The sequence below is a fragment of the Crassostrea angulata genome, chromosome 3, assembly GCF_025612915.1.
Source record: "Crassostrea angulata isolate pt1a10 chromosome 3, ASM2561291v2, whole genome shotgun sequence".
NCBI classification, from domain to species: domain Eukaryota; kingdom Metazoa; phylum Mollusca; class Bivalvia; order Ostreida; family Ostreidae; genus Magallana; species Magallana angulata.
The window spans coordinates 27431619-27447303 of record NC_069113.1 but is presented as its reverse complement, the minus strand read 5'-3'; the positions used below and the strand labels follow the sequence as shown (position 1 = coordinate 27447303).

Here is a 15685-nt window from a genome sequence, read left to right as displayed (position 1 = left end):
AAATTATAGTATTTTTCAATGCCAAGTTTAAGTTAAGTCTGCTTATATAATTATCTCAATTTATGAAGAAAATAGACAAACTATGATATTTGCACCATAGTTAAGAGCATGAATCATAGGGGAATATGTAACAGTTCATTTTCAAAAATTACATTTTCATCTGAATTTATCAAATAAAATAATTACTGGGACATAAGCTCAATTTATATGTATTTTTCTGTAGGCTAACAAATATACAATATATAATATTCAAAATGTTGGCTAAGTGGGGAGACACCTCTGAAATAACTATCAAGCCATGTGCAGTGAGGCGTGACTATCTCGTCTAGCCACTGGTCACACATTGTCGGTAAAACCTCAAAGTGTGGAACTGAGGGTTTTTGTAGAGGCTTGGGGTAAAATGCTGACGATGGACCCTCCATTTTGAAGGGTCCAAAGTGGAGGGGTGGAGCTTGGTGTGTCAATCTTAATTAAGAGTCCGTTTGATCTGAAGGCGACATTTATTACCGTCTTCCTTGGAAGACGGTATAAAGAGTTGAAATAATTTACAGTCTCCGGGTTGTGCACTTCCTTTCCTTTAGTTGAAAATACATGATGTGAAAATTTACATTTATTTCATTGGTTGAAATACTGTTCGGCGCAAGGGAGATAATTTTCTGATGATCTTTTTCACGTACGACTTAACAAATTTCGTAGATTTCAAATCTTAAAAAGTGAGAAAACGAAAAAGCAATACATATTGCTATGAATGAAATTCAGCCTTTGGTTTTCAGGTCCAACTAGTTGAAAGTAACATTCTACAATATCTATTGAAATTATTTGTTTTTCTTTTAGCATTGTTTATTCAAATACAAAAATAAATCGATGCGGTATGCCTAATATCGGTAAAGTTATTTGCACCTTAGATAGATAAATGCAGTGGGATAACTTTGATTTTATCAATATAATACGAGTCTACGACCCTACCTAAGATCTCTTTCACCCTACAGTCGATCTCAACTTACAAGCTCGGGTACACAGTTCTCAATTTTAGACACGCAGGCTTAAACGACACATGACACAAAAATGTTCGGATAAATCCACTCGCCATGCTATGTAGAGGAAGGTGACATTTATATAAAAAAAAGAATTAAACTGTCTTTGATAACTAATTGCTGTTTAGGGTTTGTTCTAAAGACGGTAAGCTTTTTAAAAAAAGCTAAACTTGTATAAAAAAAAATAATTAAATTATCTTTAACATAGGCGTCGGAAGCAAATTGAAAGTGGGGGGGCTAGACTAATCCTCAGAAATATTGAGAAAAAAAACCTCCCAAAATCATGGAAATCCTAATCCGTGGGGGGGGGGGGGGGGGGGGGGGGGGGGTAGTATACCTATGCTTAAAAAAAAAAAATTTCTTACCCATATTTTTGTTTTTTCCAAAATCATGGAAATCCTAATCCGTGGGGGGGGGGGGGGGGGGGGGGGGGGGGGGAGTTACTTCAAAAAAAAAAATTTCTTACCCACATTTTTTTTTCTTCCAAAATCATGAAATTCCTAATCCGTGGTGGGGGGGGGGGGGCTAGTATGCTTCTGAATCTAACTTCTCTATCTTTCAAGCTAAATTTAGGAACAATAATCTTTCCTGCGATAAAAAGTGGGGGGGCTGAACCCTCTATCATGCTATGTTTCTAATGGTTAGGTATAACTTGGCAAAAAAAGTGGGGGGCTAAGCCCCCCCTAGCCCCCCCGGTTCCGACGCCTATGTTTAATATCTTATTGCTGTTATGAGTTTGCTCTAAAGACGGTAAGCTTTTTAAAAAAATCTAAACTTGTAAGGCTGTCTAGTCGATTCTTATTTTAATGGGAAGCGACTCCATTTTGTAAACGAGGTGTTTTTCCGAGCCTGTGGGAAAGGCCCGAGAAGTTGCGATTGTATAAGAGGCGCGCTCGTAATTAGTGACAGCGAACCAGTCTATCGAATCGAAAGTACAGCGTAAACATAAAATGGCAACCGTTGTTAATTTCCGGATTGTGATAACCGCGAAAGCTCACAAATGACAGAAAAACATGAGGAGGTGAGCATTTGTTTTTTGGGGGGTTTTGTTTTTATTTTACCAATGATCAGATGATAAGCCATCAAAAGTGATGTGACTTTCAAATGATAACTGTTACTTGGCACATTATTCTATTTTGAGAAGTGGACAGGCATAGCCTTTGATTTAGGCTACGCCTGTCCACTTCTCAAAAGAGAATATTGGCACAGGAGTCAAATTTGTTCCATTGTTGCAAAGACTCAGTCAGTCAGTGCCCACGGTTCCTATCGCTGACGTTTTTCATATCATGGGCCCTGGAATTTGGAAGGTAATGTAAATAACGTTATTATTGTATGTGGATGTATAGACCTATATCTACATGCACATAATAAATACATGCACATATAATAAATCAGTTAAAAACGGTCCAGTACAATCACTAGATTTAGTGGAATGCCCCTTTCCTCCGACCCCATCCATTTCATTGATATATTATGTTCAAATTTTTTGCATGTGATCAGGTCCTGTGACTATGGTATACAATAAAACCACCAAAACTGCAACACTCCTTGATCATTGGAGAATGTTTCCTTGTGTAGTGCTGCAGTAACATCGCACATGCATGCACAAACCATACACTGTTGTAGATGTACATGTAGATTGAGCAGTGACAGCCTTGATGCAGTTCACCCTAATTTCTGTTCGCCCTAAACTGTCCGTTTGTCTTTGATTCCGTTCACCTTTGGTCTGTTTGCCTTTATTTAAACGAAGAATAATGTAGTAGTTTAATCATTATTTTTTTATTCTGACCATTCTAAACATTATTAAGAATTCTACTACAGTTTTTGCCGAGATCAAAGAGATGCAGCGGACATTATTCTCCAATATACATGTACCACGAATGTCATCAGTAAATTATCAGATCAGAAATACCTATTTGTCTCGCACAGACCATGAAAGTACAACTTCAAACCGTAAAAAGTTTTAAAACTATGTCAATTTCACGTGTTAGTTCCAGTCAAAACAATGTGTATTGCCTCAAATGTTTATTTTTAAGAACTCAATGCATGTGGCTGTTCCTAGCACCTCCCTAGCAGATTTTCACTGCGTGTTTTTACATAAAATATATAAAGTGTAGTAGTAATAATCGTATTAAATTGCCCTTAAAATATTAGGAATGTGATTCAAAGATATTTTATAAATAAGTAAAGAGTATTAAAAATCCTATGAGAAATTCTGTCGTCTGCATGTGATTCCTTTGATCAATACACATGTAAACATTACTAACAAAACCATTGGGGTTACACGAAACAGCCGTCAAAATGACTTAAATCATCTCTTTATAGGAGAAACGATCTGTAGAAACACTGGGCTGTTAGTAGAATAGAAATAAAATTCTTGTTATCGTGAATGTTGCAGGATAACCTCCTCGGTCTCGAAATGTTGTTTGAAATATAAAAGCCTCGGCTAACGCCTTGGCTTTTATATTTCAAAACAACATTTCTCGACCTCAGAGGTTATTCTGCAACATTCACGAAAACTCGTACTTTATTTCTCAAATATATAATTAAACCAACATCTTTTTTGAAGAAATAAAAAGGAAGAGAATGTAGAAGTAGTAAAGTAAGAAGAAATGGTAAAGCAAGTTTAATATAAAACTAAAATTAATTTATAGTTAATTTCACAAAGTTAAGTGTAAATGAAATATATCTGAAAATGATGTGGTTTATGAATGAGGTTTAAGTAGAGCGAACAAGTTTTAGGGCGAATGATAATTAGAACAAATGATAGTTAGAGTGAATAGACTATGGGCGAACAGACTCAGGCATACAGATAAGATAGGGCGAACAAACCTGATGCCTATCAGCATAAATTTAGGAAACTGGGTGTTTTTTGGGTAAAAACTGATAAAAACGATGACACATAGTTATTATACTTTCTTGGATTTACTGTTGTTATTTACTATGTTGGATGCAGTACTGCCAATGTATGCAATTTCATGTAGACATTAGGCACTCTGTAAGAACGACAAACCTGTTCAATGTACTTGCAAAGTAAGACCACACTTAGGCCAGCATTTTTTTATTTTTAGGTTTACAAACCCGCCGCTCGGTTTTCTAAGTTTTTAGAAAAAAAATAAAATTACAAAAAAGATCTTTTTTTTCTTCCCGACAGCAAATTTTTCCTAGTAGGAAAAGTGTATCGTCATTGTTATCACAGAGGCATAAAATCTGCTCTTTTTGTGCCATGATAGCCTAAAAATTTCTTACGCATCTTTTTCTCGTGCTACATTCTTCAGAGAAGCTTCTACAAACACTCTGCTGTAAGTTTCATACTTTGAAGTTTTACCGACAGTGTTGACCAGTGGCTAGACGAGATAGTCACACCTCACTGAACATGGCTTCAATAGTTACCTGTGCAGCTGTTTTCAAGTACATCACTGTAAAATGATTCCCTTTCTTTTTGTGTTGAATTGGCATATGTATTCATTGGCTTTTTTAATCATTTATTTTAGAGAGAGAGAGAGAGCGATGTATTAGAGATATTATAAATTTCTGCAGTAACTATTCTCATGAACATTTTAAAGTGACCTGCATAGTGAATTAAAAAAAAAAATCATGTTTTGCATATTATTGTTTGTGCATTTTCCGTTATTTTCAATCAAAATTTACCATTTCATAATTCATTGCATAGTTGTACTTTGTACATGGAAATTCAACAGGATAAAATACACGCACACATATAGTTGCAGTGATTTTATAGAGTCTGTTCACATTTGAGTTTTCTCACATATGAACACCCAAACCAATTTTGTAAATAAAATGTGAGAGATCAATGAAGTTAAATATTTTTTAACTAGTCTACTGCAGAAAACATGAAAGTAATAAATATTTTGTATATTAATAATTATATACTAGTATCATACAGGAAAAAACATTATGACTTTATGTACATAAAATTTAGGGGTTTTTTTTATAAAATGAAATGTTGACATTTCCGACAAAAGTCTGACTAGTAGTTTTGAACCTTGGGCTAGTAACTTTGTGGCCAAATTTTGTAATTGCACACTCCTGACATTGCTATATGTACATGTAATTTCAAAGCCGTATGTCTAATATTCTATTGTACTATTTGAGTGATATGTTACACAGATGACATACTTTTCACATGCTACACTTGATGCAGTTACACACTTGTATCATGAAGTTGTCATTCATTATATTATTAGAATAAAGATGATGTCATGAAAGTGTTTTTTCTCCTACAGAACTTTACAATTTTGTGGTTCGTAAACCTAAAAATAAGAAAATTGTAGGTCAAAAGAGATTTTTTTTTTTTTATTTCCTCCTCCTATGGAACTTTATCATTTTGTTGTTTGTAAACCTAAAAATAAAAAAATGCTGGCCTTAATAATCTGTGCAAGATAATGCGGATACCTCAAAGTAACTTGGTAATTCTTCCAAAGTACATTGTATATAACCTCTTTTATTTTTTGCTGAGTGTAGCTTTTATTTCCTTTTTTGCAACTGATAAAAAATGTGGTTCATGCGTTTAGAAGTATGTTGAACCTGAATGCCTTGATCAGAAAGCAGCCGACAGTAACTTTCTCAACCGGTATATATACCCCAAGAGCATTTGAGGAGTGAACAAAATATACCAGGGACCAATTAAATTCTTTTATGAATTCATATCAGCTTTAATGATCATTATGCTTATTCATTTTTGCAGTGTCTTAATACAGGTAAAATTATAAACAGTTTGATTTTAATTTCTTAATTCTGTCCAAAACTTATTCAAGGCATTTTCTGGGGTACATGAAACACCTTTTAGTTAGCAGGCAATGCTTAAACAGTTTGTAACAGATAGGAGATGATAAAGATGTGCCATGTAAGATTCTGTAGATAATTCATCATAGAAAAAAATGGTACAAAACATGTGTATGCTGCTTTTCTCTGAAACTTAATTGATTGCAATTCATGGAAGGGGTTTAGTCCATGTAACTTGGAGTTAGATACCTCTTCGTGTTATTATCATAATATTAGGGTACACTCGAATGCAGAAACAAGTTCCTAAAGATCAAAACTGAAACAAATGTCACACTAAGCAATGATTTGTATTGTTTAACAGTATGATTTTACCTCTGCAGGTACAAATGTGGCTGGAGAAAATGTTTGCTGGAGATGACGTACCAGAGTTTGAGCTAAATGCTTCTAATATTACTCTGCTGTATAACTTGATGAAATGCAATGAACAGGCAGACAAAGACACACAAGTCTTGGTGGAGGATTATCAACTTAAGGCCGAGGAGTACAATATAGAGGGTATGTTTAATTACTTTGATCTGTACATAAACATTTAGGCGTGCAATTTACAGGCTTGATCAAATGAAAAAAAAGAACTTTAACTGTAAAGATGTAAAGAACCAAAAATTCATGTCCCCCAAGACTTCCTTATAAGCAAATTTTACTACAAATTCAAAGTTAACTATTTAAGTTTTCTTGAAATATTTTCACAAATTATCAATATTGGAAGTTTTGTACAAAAGTATTGCATGCATATTTACAATTAAATTGTTCTGATATTCACAACACATATAACACGATATAATCATAAATGATTAGTAAACAGATGACATGTGTGTTAGTTGTATTTATTTCTTTATTATTATTATGGTACCACTGTACATATTAATTACCATTAAATTGCATTGAAAAATAAACATATAGAGATGTGCCTATACAATTCTGTGAGCCATTAATTGAGTACAATTTTGTGCATAATACTTGTATTATTTATTTATTTTTTTTTTTTTAAATCTATTGTATGTGTATTTATTATGATTATATGTAATCATAATTGTTATAATATGTCATGCCCCATGAAGCCCTAATTTGGAAATAAATTATATTCAATTCTGTATTTTTTGTGACAGCCAGAAGATGTGAGGGAGTTCTGAAGAAGATGAATTTGTCAATTGCCAGTTTGTCCCAGGCTGGAGTTATTTCCCTTAGGGTGATAGCCAATCTGGCCCTTATTCTACAAGTCAGGGACACCACAGACACAAGGTGGGCAAGAGCTCGGACTCATCAGAAATCTGCGCAAAAGGGGGGGGGGGGGATAATTTTTCACTTGATAATTCAAGGAGTTGGTCGAATATCAAGCCATTAAGCAAGCATGAAATCAATCCACTCAGAACCATGTTCTGTATTGTTGAAATGAAGTCAAATAGCAGTAAATACAGTAAAAGACGGTTATAGCGAACACGCTTATAATGAATTGAGGTTTATAGCGAAGTGATTTTCATTCCCCGTGACTATATTTCATGTTGTAAACTTGTTGAATATAACGAATTACGCTAATAATGAAGCAAAATCGCCTGTCCCTGGTGCTTCGCATCTTCGCTAGCCAAGGGTTTTCGGTCCACTTTGCTCCCCATAAACCCTTGGCGGATTTCATTACGAAAACTCAGTGACAAGCTCCGTTTTATGATTGGCTGCAGCTACGAGTAGCTGATCCAATCGCAGAGCTTGTAAATATAAACTTTAAACGAAAACACATGTGTGATCTTTGGTAAAACATTCGATGCTTTTAACAAGTTGAGACACAAGTTCTCGAGTACAGTGCCTCCCCAACGATGGTCTAACCAGATCGCTTAAAAAACCTATATATTTTACTGGGATTTAACATAGTTCTACAAAATTGTCAAGGCTCGCGTGATAGCATGGGAAGTAAACATGGCAAATGTAGAAGTTGTCTATCCCGTTAGTATATATTCGTTCCTGCTTATGGTTATTGCTTTTAACGATTCAATGAGCTGCGTTTTATTTAATTTCTTTGTTCCGCAATATTCACGACAACGATACCTGATTTTATGGGATGAAAGCTTTCATATGAATCGGCGACTTTTTCACTCCCGGTATAGGTCCTTACAAAACACTATGAATAAAACATCCCGTGCTTTCCCTAGGTTATAACTTAATTCGTATTTAATAACATCGTTAATTATGTTCCAATATTCGGTAATCAAACATCTTTTCCAAGCTGTATTAATGCCATGATGTGTATATAACCCGTTGTTTAATTCGATTAAAATGTAAATATGCAAGGGGCGCAACTCAAGTTGCTCGCTAGATAGCGCCACCACATCACCGAGTTTTCGTAATGAAATCCGCCAAGGGTTTATGGGGAGCAAAGTGGACCGAAAACCCTTGGCCAGCGAAGATGGGTGCTTCGTTATAACCGTGTTTTACTGTACGGTGAAAACAATCATGGAAAATATTGCCATGTTATGAAATCAATATTTACTGCCAGCTTCTATAATTTTTAAACCTAAAAAGTTGAATCATAGTTGTATTATATTAAACTTTCAACCTCAGGAAGTTTTATTAAGGTCCTCAGAAGTCTGCGTGACAGTAACTGAGTTTCATTTGTACTTCATTAAGAACTTGGAGACTTAAACATTAAAGTAAGCTGTATTTCTGAATACCCAACATGGCTCTTTTTTTTTTTTTTTATAATTTATTGTTTTTGTTCCATACATACTAGTACTAATGTTGACATTATTAAATTCAGTTTTTATAAATTTTATACACATGCATACTCACTCACACACAAGTATAATTACATACATTTTTCAATATTAGTGGTAAATGGTTACTTTGCTTCCAAAAAGAGAGAAAAAACCAAAAAAAATAAAAAACCAAAAAATAAATAACAAATAATAATACGAATAGTAATAGTCATAATATCATAAACTAATCTAAAATGTTTTTCCATGTAAGCCACAATTTTTCAAAATTGCACAGCTTTTGATTTTGGATAGCAGCATATCTTTCTACATGGTATTTTATTCTTAAATGACTGAGTAATCCAAGAAAATTTGGCATTTTGTTTTGCATTAAGGATATAAAAATATATTGTTTAACATATAGAATTATGAAGTTTATAACCCTGTTATTGTTTGACAATGGTAGATCACCGAGAATAACATTCGAAACATTGAAACCAACTCTTTCAGAGGTTTTTCTGTATATATGAAGACTTAAATCACTCCAGAGTGTTTGTACTTTATCACAAGCAATGAAAACATGTATTATTGTTTCAACATTTTCCATACAAAAACCACAACAATCAGAAGTTTTAATGTTAATTTTCTTAAGGTATTTTCCAACAGGAACAATTCTATGTAAGATTCGAAATTGTAACCACTGGGCAGAAGAATCACTAGTGGTTTTATAACAAATTTTAAAAACATCTTGCACTGATATTGTGTCTACTCCATATGGCCTAAGCTCTGCCTCCCACTTGCTGATTGAGGTTGGAATAGCCTCATTTTTATTCAAGAAATTATAAAAGATTTTTGAGCATTTTTCAGAAGATATGAGAGGTTCAAAAAATAAAGGTACATATGGATAAGGAAGTCTTTTGAAAGAAGACCTATCTATTAACAATGATTTCAAATATTTTGAAATAGCTGTAACAATGCTATTGTATTGCATCACACAACTATCAGATAGATTGTATGTGTTTTTAAGAACTCCAAAGTCTAAAAGATTACAATCATCATCAAAAAAATCTTGCACAACCTTTATTCCCTTTTCATACCAGGATTTAAAAAAAACTGGTTTGTTGTTAACTTTTATATTAGAGTTATACCACACTGGAATATAATGAAATTTGTTTTTAAAGTGCGGAGAGTAAAAGATTTCATATAACATGACCAAGCAATCAAAACATCTTTCCAAAAGGCGTTATTTTCTTTTAACAAACAATCAAACACAAAACTATCTCCAAAATCATACAATTTCTGTAAAATATCATCTCCATTGAGAGCATAGAAAATATCCATCCATGGTTTATGTGAGCAAGTTAACCTTTTAATCCATGTACATTTAAGTGATGTAATAAAACTTCTAACATCTACCATTTTCATACCACCTGACAAGTAGTCTTGTGTTATAAGAGACCTTTTAACTTTGTCTGTTTTGGATTTCCATAGAAACTCAAAAAAGGCTTTGCATATAAATGCTACAATCTCCTTTTTGGGAGTAGGAAGCGATATAAATAAATGATTTAGTTTTGGAATTAACAAACTCTTAATGACAGTGACACGACCAATTGGAGTAAGAATTCTTCTTTTCCATTGTTCCATAAGTGCAATGATTTTTGGAATCTGATTACCAAAATTAATATCAACAATTTCAGAAAGTTCAACGGAAAATTGGAAACCTAATAAATTAAAAGATGTAGATCCCCAGTCTAATTTCCATCTGGTATGATGAAACACTTGATCAGAGAATTTTTTTGAACCAATCCACACAATTTTTGTCTTAGATGTATTAGTTTTAAGTCCTGAAAAGCTGGAGTAAAAATCTATAGTTTCTAATGCTTCGAACAAGGATTTTGATGAACCATCAAGGGCTAACAAAGTGTCGTCTGCATACTGTGATATTATATGTTCTTTATTATGAACAAAAATGCCCTTAATATCATTGTTTTGCTTTATAAGAATTGAAAGGATTTCTGCACATATAATGAATAAATATGGAGCAACAGGATCTCCTTGTCTACAACCCCTTTGTATGTCAAATTGTTCTGATAAAAACCCACTTTGTAAAATGCAGGCACGGAAATTTGTGTTTAAAATTTTTATCCACTGGATAATATATTCTCCAAACCCAAAATAACTTAAAACTTTATAAATAAATGACCATGACATAGAGTCAAAGGCTTTTTCGAAATCAATGAGGACCAAAAGCCCTGGAATTTCATGTATCTCTGTGTACGACATCAGATCATAAACAAAGCGAGTATTTTCCCCTATGTATCTACCTTTTATGAAACCAGATTGTGTATTTGAAATAATAATGTCCAAAACTTGTTTGATTCTAAAGCTTAAGCAACCAGATATGATCTTGTAGAGAACATTTAAAAGGGTTATTGGTCGCCAGTTCTTTAGAAACTGTCTTGGTTTGTCCCCTTTTGGCAAACATGAAATTATTCCAAGTCTTTGAGAGATAGGAAGCTCTTTTTTAAGAAAAATACAGTTAATAGCTCTAACAACATAATTTCTAATATCACTCCAAAAAAACTTGAAAAATTCTGCGGTATACCCATCACTACCAGGGGACTTATTATTCTTCATGTGCTTTAATACGTTAAGAACTTCTCTTTCCTCAATGTCTTTCTCCAGACCTTTGGACGTATTTGTATCCATTTTAGGATTATTAGAATTCAAGAACATTTCTTCTAAATTTATATTAACTAAACTTGAATCTGCACTTTTATACAGAGTTTCATAATATATCTTAACTTCATCTAAAATTTCTGTTTGTTCATATATAGTGCCAGTACCCTCTAATTCAATTTTTTTTATTGTTTTATTTAAATAATTCCTAGATTCTAAATTACAGAAATATTTTGATGGTTTTTCACCCTCTTCTATCCAGCGAGCTCGGGACCTTATCATGTGGCCTAGTAACTTTTCTTTTCTAATACTCTCGAGTTCCTTTTTTTTTTCATCTAATTTATTTAAATCAATGAAAGCATCTGATTCTAAATCCTCAATTTCTTGCAGTAGTGTTTTTTCTTTTTGGTCTTTTTCTTTTTTGATATATGAAGAATATGAGATAGTATTTCCCCGTATTTCCATCAGTAGTACCTCAAGAAATAAACTTTCATCCATGTTATTTTTACATTGGAAATTTTTACTCTCTGCATTCTCTAAATATTGATTACTAACACACTTTATTACATTTTTTACCTTTTGAACATAGTCTTTATCTGTAAGTAAATAATTATTAAATTTCCAAAGACCACGCCCTCTCCGGAAGGGATTAAATTTAAGCTCGAGCAAAACTATAGAATGATCAGACCTGTATCCAGGTTTGATAGTACAGTTTTCAACAAGATTTGTTAAGCTGTCAGAAATGAGAAAATAATCAAGGCGACCTTGTTTTAGAGGATTTTTTTTCCGCCATGTATATACTTTTTTTTCAGGATTTAGGATTCTATAGTAATCTATGAGGCATAAGTCCTCCATTATTTCCAGGACTTTACTTCGAGCCTTTGGATTGTTAACACTACAGTAGTTATAAGTATCCTGCATGGAATTCAATGCAAGATTAAAGTCCCCACATAAAATAAAATATTCATTATCAAATTCAAGGAAGATACTTCTTATATTTTCATAAAACTCAGGGTTGTCAATATTAGGACCGTATATATTAATGAGGGTAACCTTGTGGTCCTCAATTGTCATGTCCAAAGCTAACAAATTACCTTCACAGTCGTTTTTCACTCTATGAATTTTAAACTCAAAGTTGTTATTGAAAAGTATACAGACCCCTCTTGAGTTAGATGAATATGAATTAAACACACATTTATATCCCCACTGTGTTTCTATAAACTATTCATGTTCAGAAATAAAATGAGTATCTTGCAGGCAAATGATAGAATAATGTTTTTGTTTATAGTAGTTAAGAACATCTTTACGTTTTGATGGTGTGGCGAGCCCCTGACAGTTCACCGTAGCTATTAAAATGTTGTCAGACGACATCATATTTACGTATTAAATATAAAATAACAAAAGCAACACATGTAAGACAAAGAAAGTATTCAAAAATAACACATGCGAGAAGCAAATAACCACTTACCATTACCAAATTTTCTGATCCAACCATACCCAAAAATATTACACACACATAAGAAACTAAGCATCCTACCAGTTCATTAAGAACACTTATAAAGGGAGAAACACGCACACTCACACATACACACATGTCTAAACAGTTCTGAAATTGAGATACCGATCCCGATCTGAAAACCGTTGACCGATCCCGAAGCATCCAGGTTCCACTCCGCTGTCTATCAAAAAAGTGTACTAGCGCCGTTTTAGTTTTTCAGAAACATTGTCCAGAATATCGAATCTGTGGCGGCGTCCTTGTTCGTCCAGCGCAAAAATCTTGCCGTTGTAGTACCAGGCAGACTGGATTCGAGGGTCACCATTAAGATTGCGCAAAAGTTTTGCGTTGAAATATGTTAGGTGGTCATGCATGGTAAAACATTTTTTGAGTTTGTCATTCGATCGATTTTTGATGACCGCGATCTTGACCTCCGTGTTACGGAATTTGGCGATCACAGGGCGTGGCCCTTTCCCATCTTCCCCAGGAATCCGATGAATCGCAAGAACATCCGAGGGGTCCAGGTCCATCTTCACTGCCTCCTTGAGAATTGTACACAATTTACTCCTGAGGTTTTCGTTTTTCTCCTCGGCCCAGTTTAGAAATTTAATATTGGCTTTCTGCGAGTATTGTTGATTTTGATTGGCGAGGGTCATTGCAGATTGTGCCGCAGATTCACATTGTTTGAGCTTGTCGTTGAGAGATCTCAGTTCACTGGCTTGGGAGTTCAATTTTTCTCTCAGAGTGTCGAAATCAAGATTAAAACCCTCGGAGATTTCTTTTGTTTGTGTTTCGAACTCTTTACACTTTTCGTCGATTTTATCTTCAAACTCTTTCTTGACTTTGTTTTTGATACTTTCTTCGAAATCTTTTTTCATTTCATCGACAATTTCTTGTTTTATTTCACTTTTTATTTCATTTTTCAATTCTAACAATATTTCCGAAACCAAGGCCTTGACATCCGATTTTTTCACCATGGACTCTCTTATTTCTGTCAAACTTTGCTGAATTTGATGAAGGTCACCTGAGATATTAACGTGCTGGTCAGATGTACTACCGTCGTGAGCAGGTGTATGATCACCGCTGCTAGTTCTCGGTTTTTTCACTGCGGCCTTTTCAGAAACAATGGATTTTCTTACGGATACTGGTGCCGATTTTAAATCGAGCTGAACAAGTTTTTTTGTTTTTGTTTGTTCTTTTTATGGTGTTTTTTTAAGTACCCCTGACTTTTCGGCCATTGTTACTATTGTCACTATTACACATTGTCACAACATGGCTCTTGATAACCCTTGTCTGTTTCAGTTTTCTTCTTGCCATGCGACATTTAGAAGATGAAATTTACAAAGTGGAGGAGGCACGCATAAAAGAGGAGAGAAACTTGCAGACGTTGATCGACAAGATTAAAGTTGCCATGGTGAAGCAGAGTCACTTAAAGAAGTAATTTACTCCATTCAAATAACAACATGAATTGTTCTGGCATACTTATGTGTATTAGGATCATATATTTTAAAAATTTAGAGTAGCATATACCGTATATCTGGAAATTCTCGCAATGATTAAATTTTTGCTTTTTTCGCAATCTCTTTGAAATCGCAGATGTTTGAATACCTAAAATTATATCCTGTATCATTTTCTATTAGAAACTATTTAAATCGCAAAATATAACTGACGCAAATTAAAAATGGATATACAGTATCCTGTTTAGAATGGACATTGCTTCTTCCAACCTATACTGATTTAGGACCAATTTTCACTTAGTACCATTTCTCGCCATAGCAGTGAAACAAAAATTTAAAACCGAAACAATCAGTATGAGGTGGGGAAAAAAAGGTACATGTACTTCATTGGGATTGGTCTTAGTTCAGTATTATTTCAAGGATTTCAAGAAACAAATCTTAAGGCAGTTTTTAGTTCACCTGAACCAAAGGTTCAAGTGAGCTTCTCTTGATCACCTGTTGACCGTTGTCCGTCCGTCCGTCTGTCTGTAAACTTTTCACATTTTTGACTTCTTCTCTAAAACCACTTAGTCAAATTTTACCAAACTTGGTACAAAGCATCCTTATGGTAAGGGGATTTTTAATTATGAAAATAAAGGCCAAATCCCTTTTAAAAGGGGAGATAATTGCAAAACAGTGAAATTAGGGTGAATGTCTTAAAAAATCTTCTTAAGAACCACTGCACCAGAAATGCCAATATTTACACCAAAGCTTGTATATATATAGTGAAGATTCTAAATTGTCAAAATTGTGACACCCGGACCAATACTGGGGCCCCTCAAAGTTAAACATAGAAATATATAGGGAAAATGTTTAAAAATCTTCTTCTCAAGAACTACAATGCTTCAATTTGTGATATTACTATGCAAGCATCTTCAAATGATGTAGATTCTAAATTGTTAAAATCCGGACCCCCGGACCAATACTGGGGTCCCATGAGGGGTTCAAAATTTAACACAGAAATATATAGGGAAAATATTTAAAAATCTTCTTCCTCAAGTACTACAATGCTTCAGTTTGTGAGATTACTATGCAAGCATCCTCAAATGATGTAGATTATAAATTGTTAAAATCATAGTGGCTGGACTATTACTGAGGCCTCAAGAGGTGTTTGAAGTTTAACATAAAAATATATATGGAAAATATATAAAAATCTTCTTCTCAAGAACTACAATGCTACAATTTGTGAAATTATTATGCAAGCATCCTCAAATGATGTAGATACTAAATTGTTAAAATCGTGATGGCCGGACTATTACTAAGGCCCCAAGAGGGGTTCAAAGTTTGACAAATAATATACAGGGAAAATATTTAAAAATCTTCTTCTCAAGAACTACAATGCTCCAATTTGTGATGTTATTATGCAAGCATCCTCAAATGATGTAGATTCTAAATTGTTAAAAATCACGATGGCTGGACTATTACTGGGGCCCCATGAGGGGTTCAAGGTTAACCCTAAAAATATACAGGGAAAATGTTTAAAAATCTTCTTCT

The 15685-nt window shown here is 33.9% G+C and overlaps 1 protein-coding gene across 3 annotated transcripts in view; it reads left to right on the top strand.

Moving 5' to 3' along the window:
- The first annotated feature begins 1929 nt into the window (after positions 1-1929).
- The window catches only part of LOC128176253 (HAUS augmin-like complex subunit 1), a 30129-nt gene continuing 16373 nt past the window's right edge, over positions 1930-15685 (top strand). For 2 of the 3 annotated variants that reach the window (XM_052842452.1, XM_052842454.1), the window contains exons 1-4: positions 1930-2055; positions 6161-6335; positions 6947-7079; positions 13998-14132. In XM_052842452.1, coding sequence (XP_052698412.1) covers positions 2035-2055; positions 6161-6335; positions 6947-7079; positions 13998-14132 — 464 coding nt within the window. In that variant the 5' untranslated portion in view covers positions 1930-2034. Of the gene's footprint in view, positions 2056-2188; positions 2342-6160; positions 6336-6946; positions 7080-13997; positions 14133-15685 lie in introns of those variants that run through there. The other variant, XM_052842453.1, reaches the window with a different exon arrangement.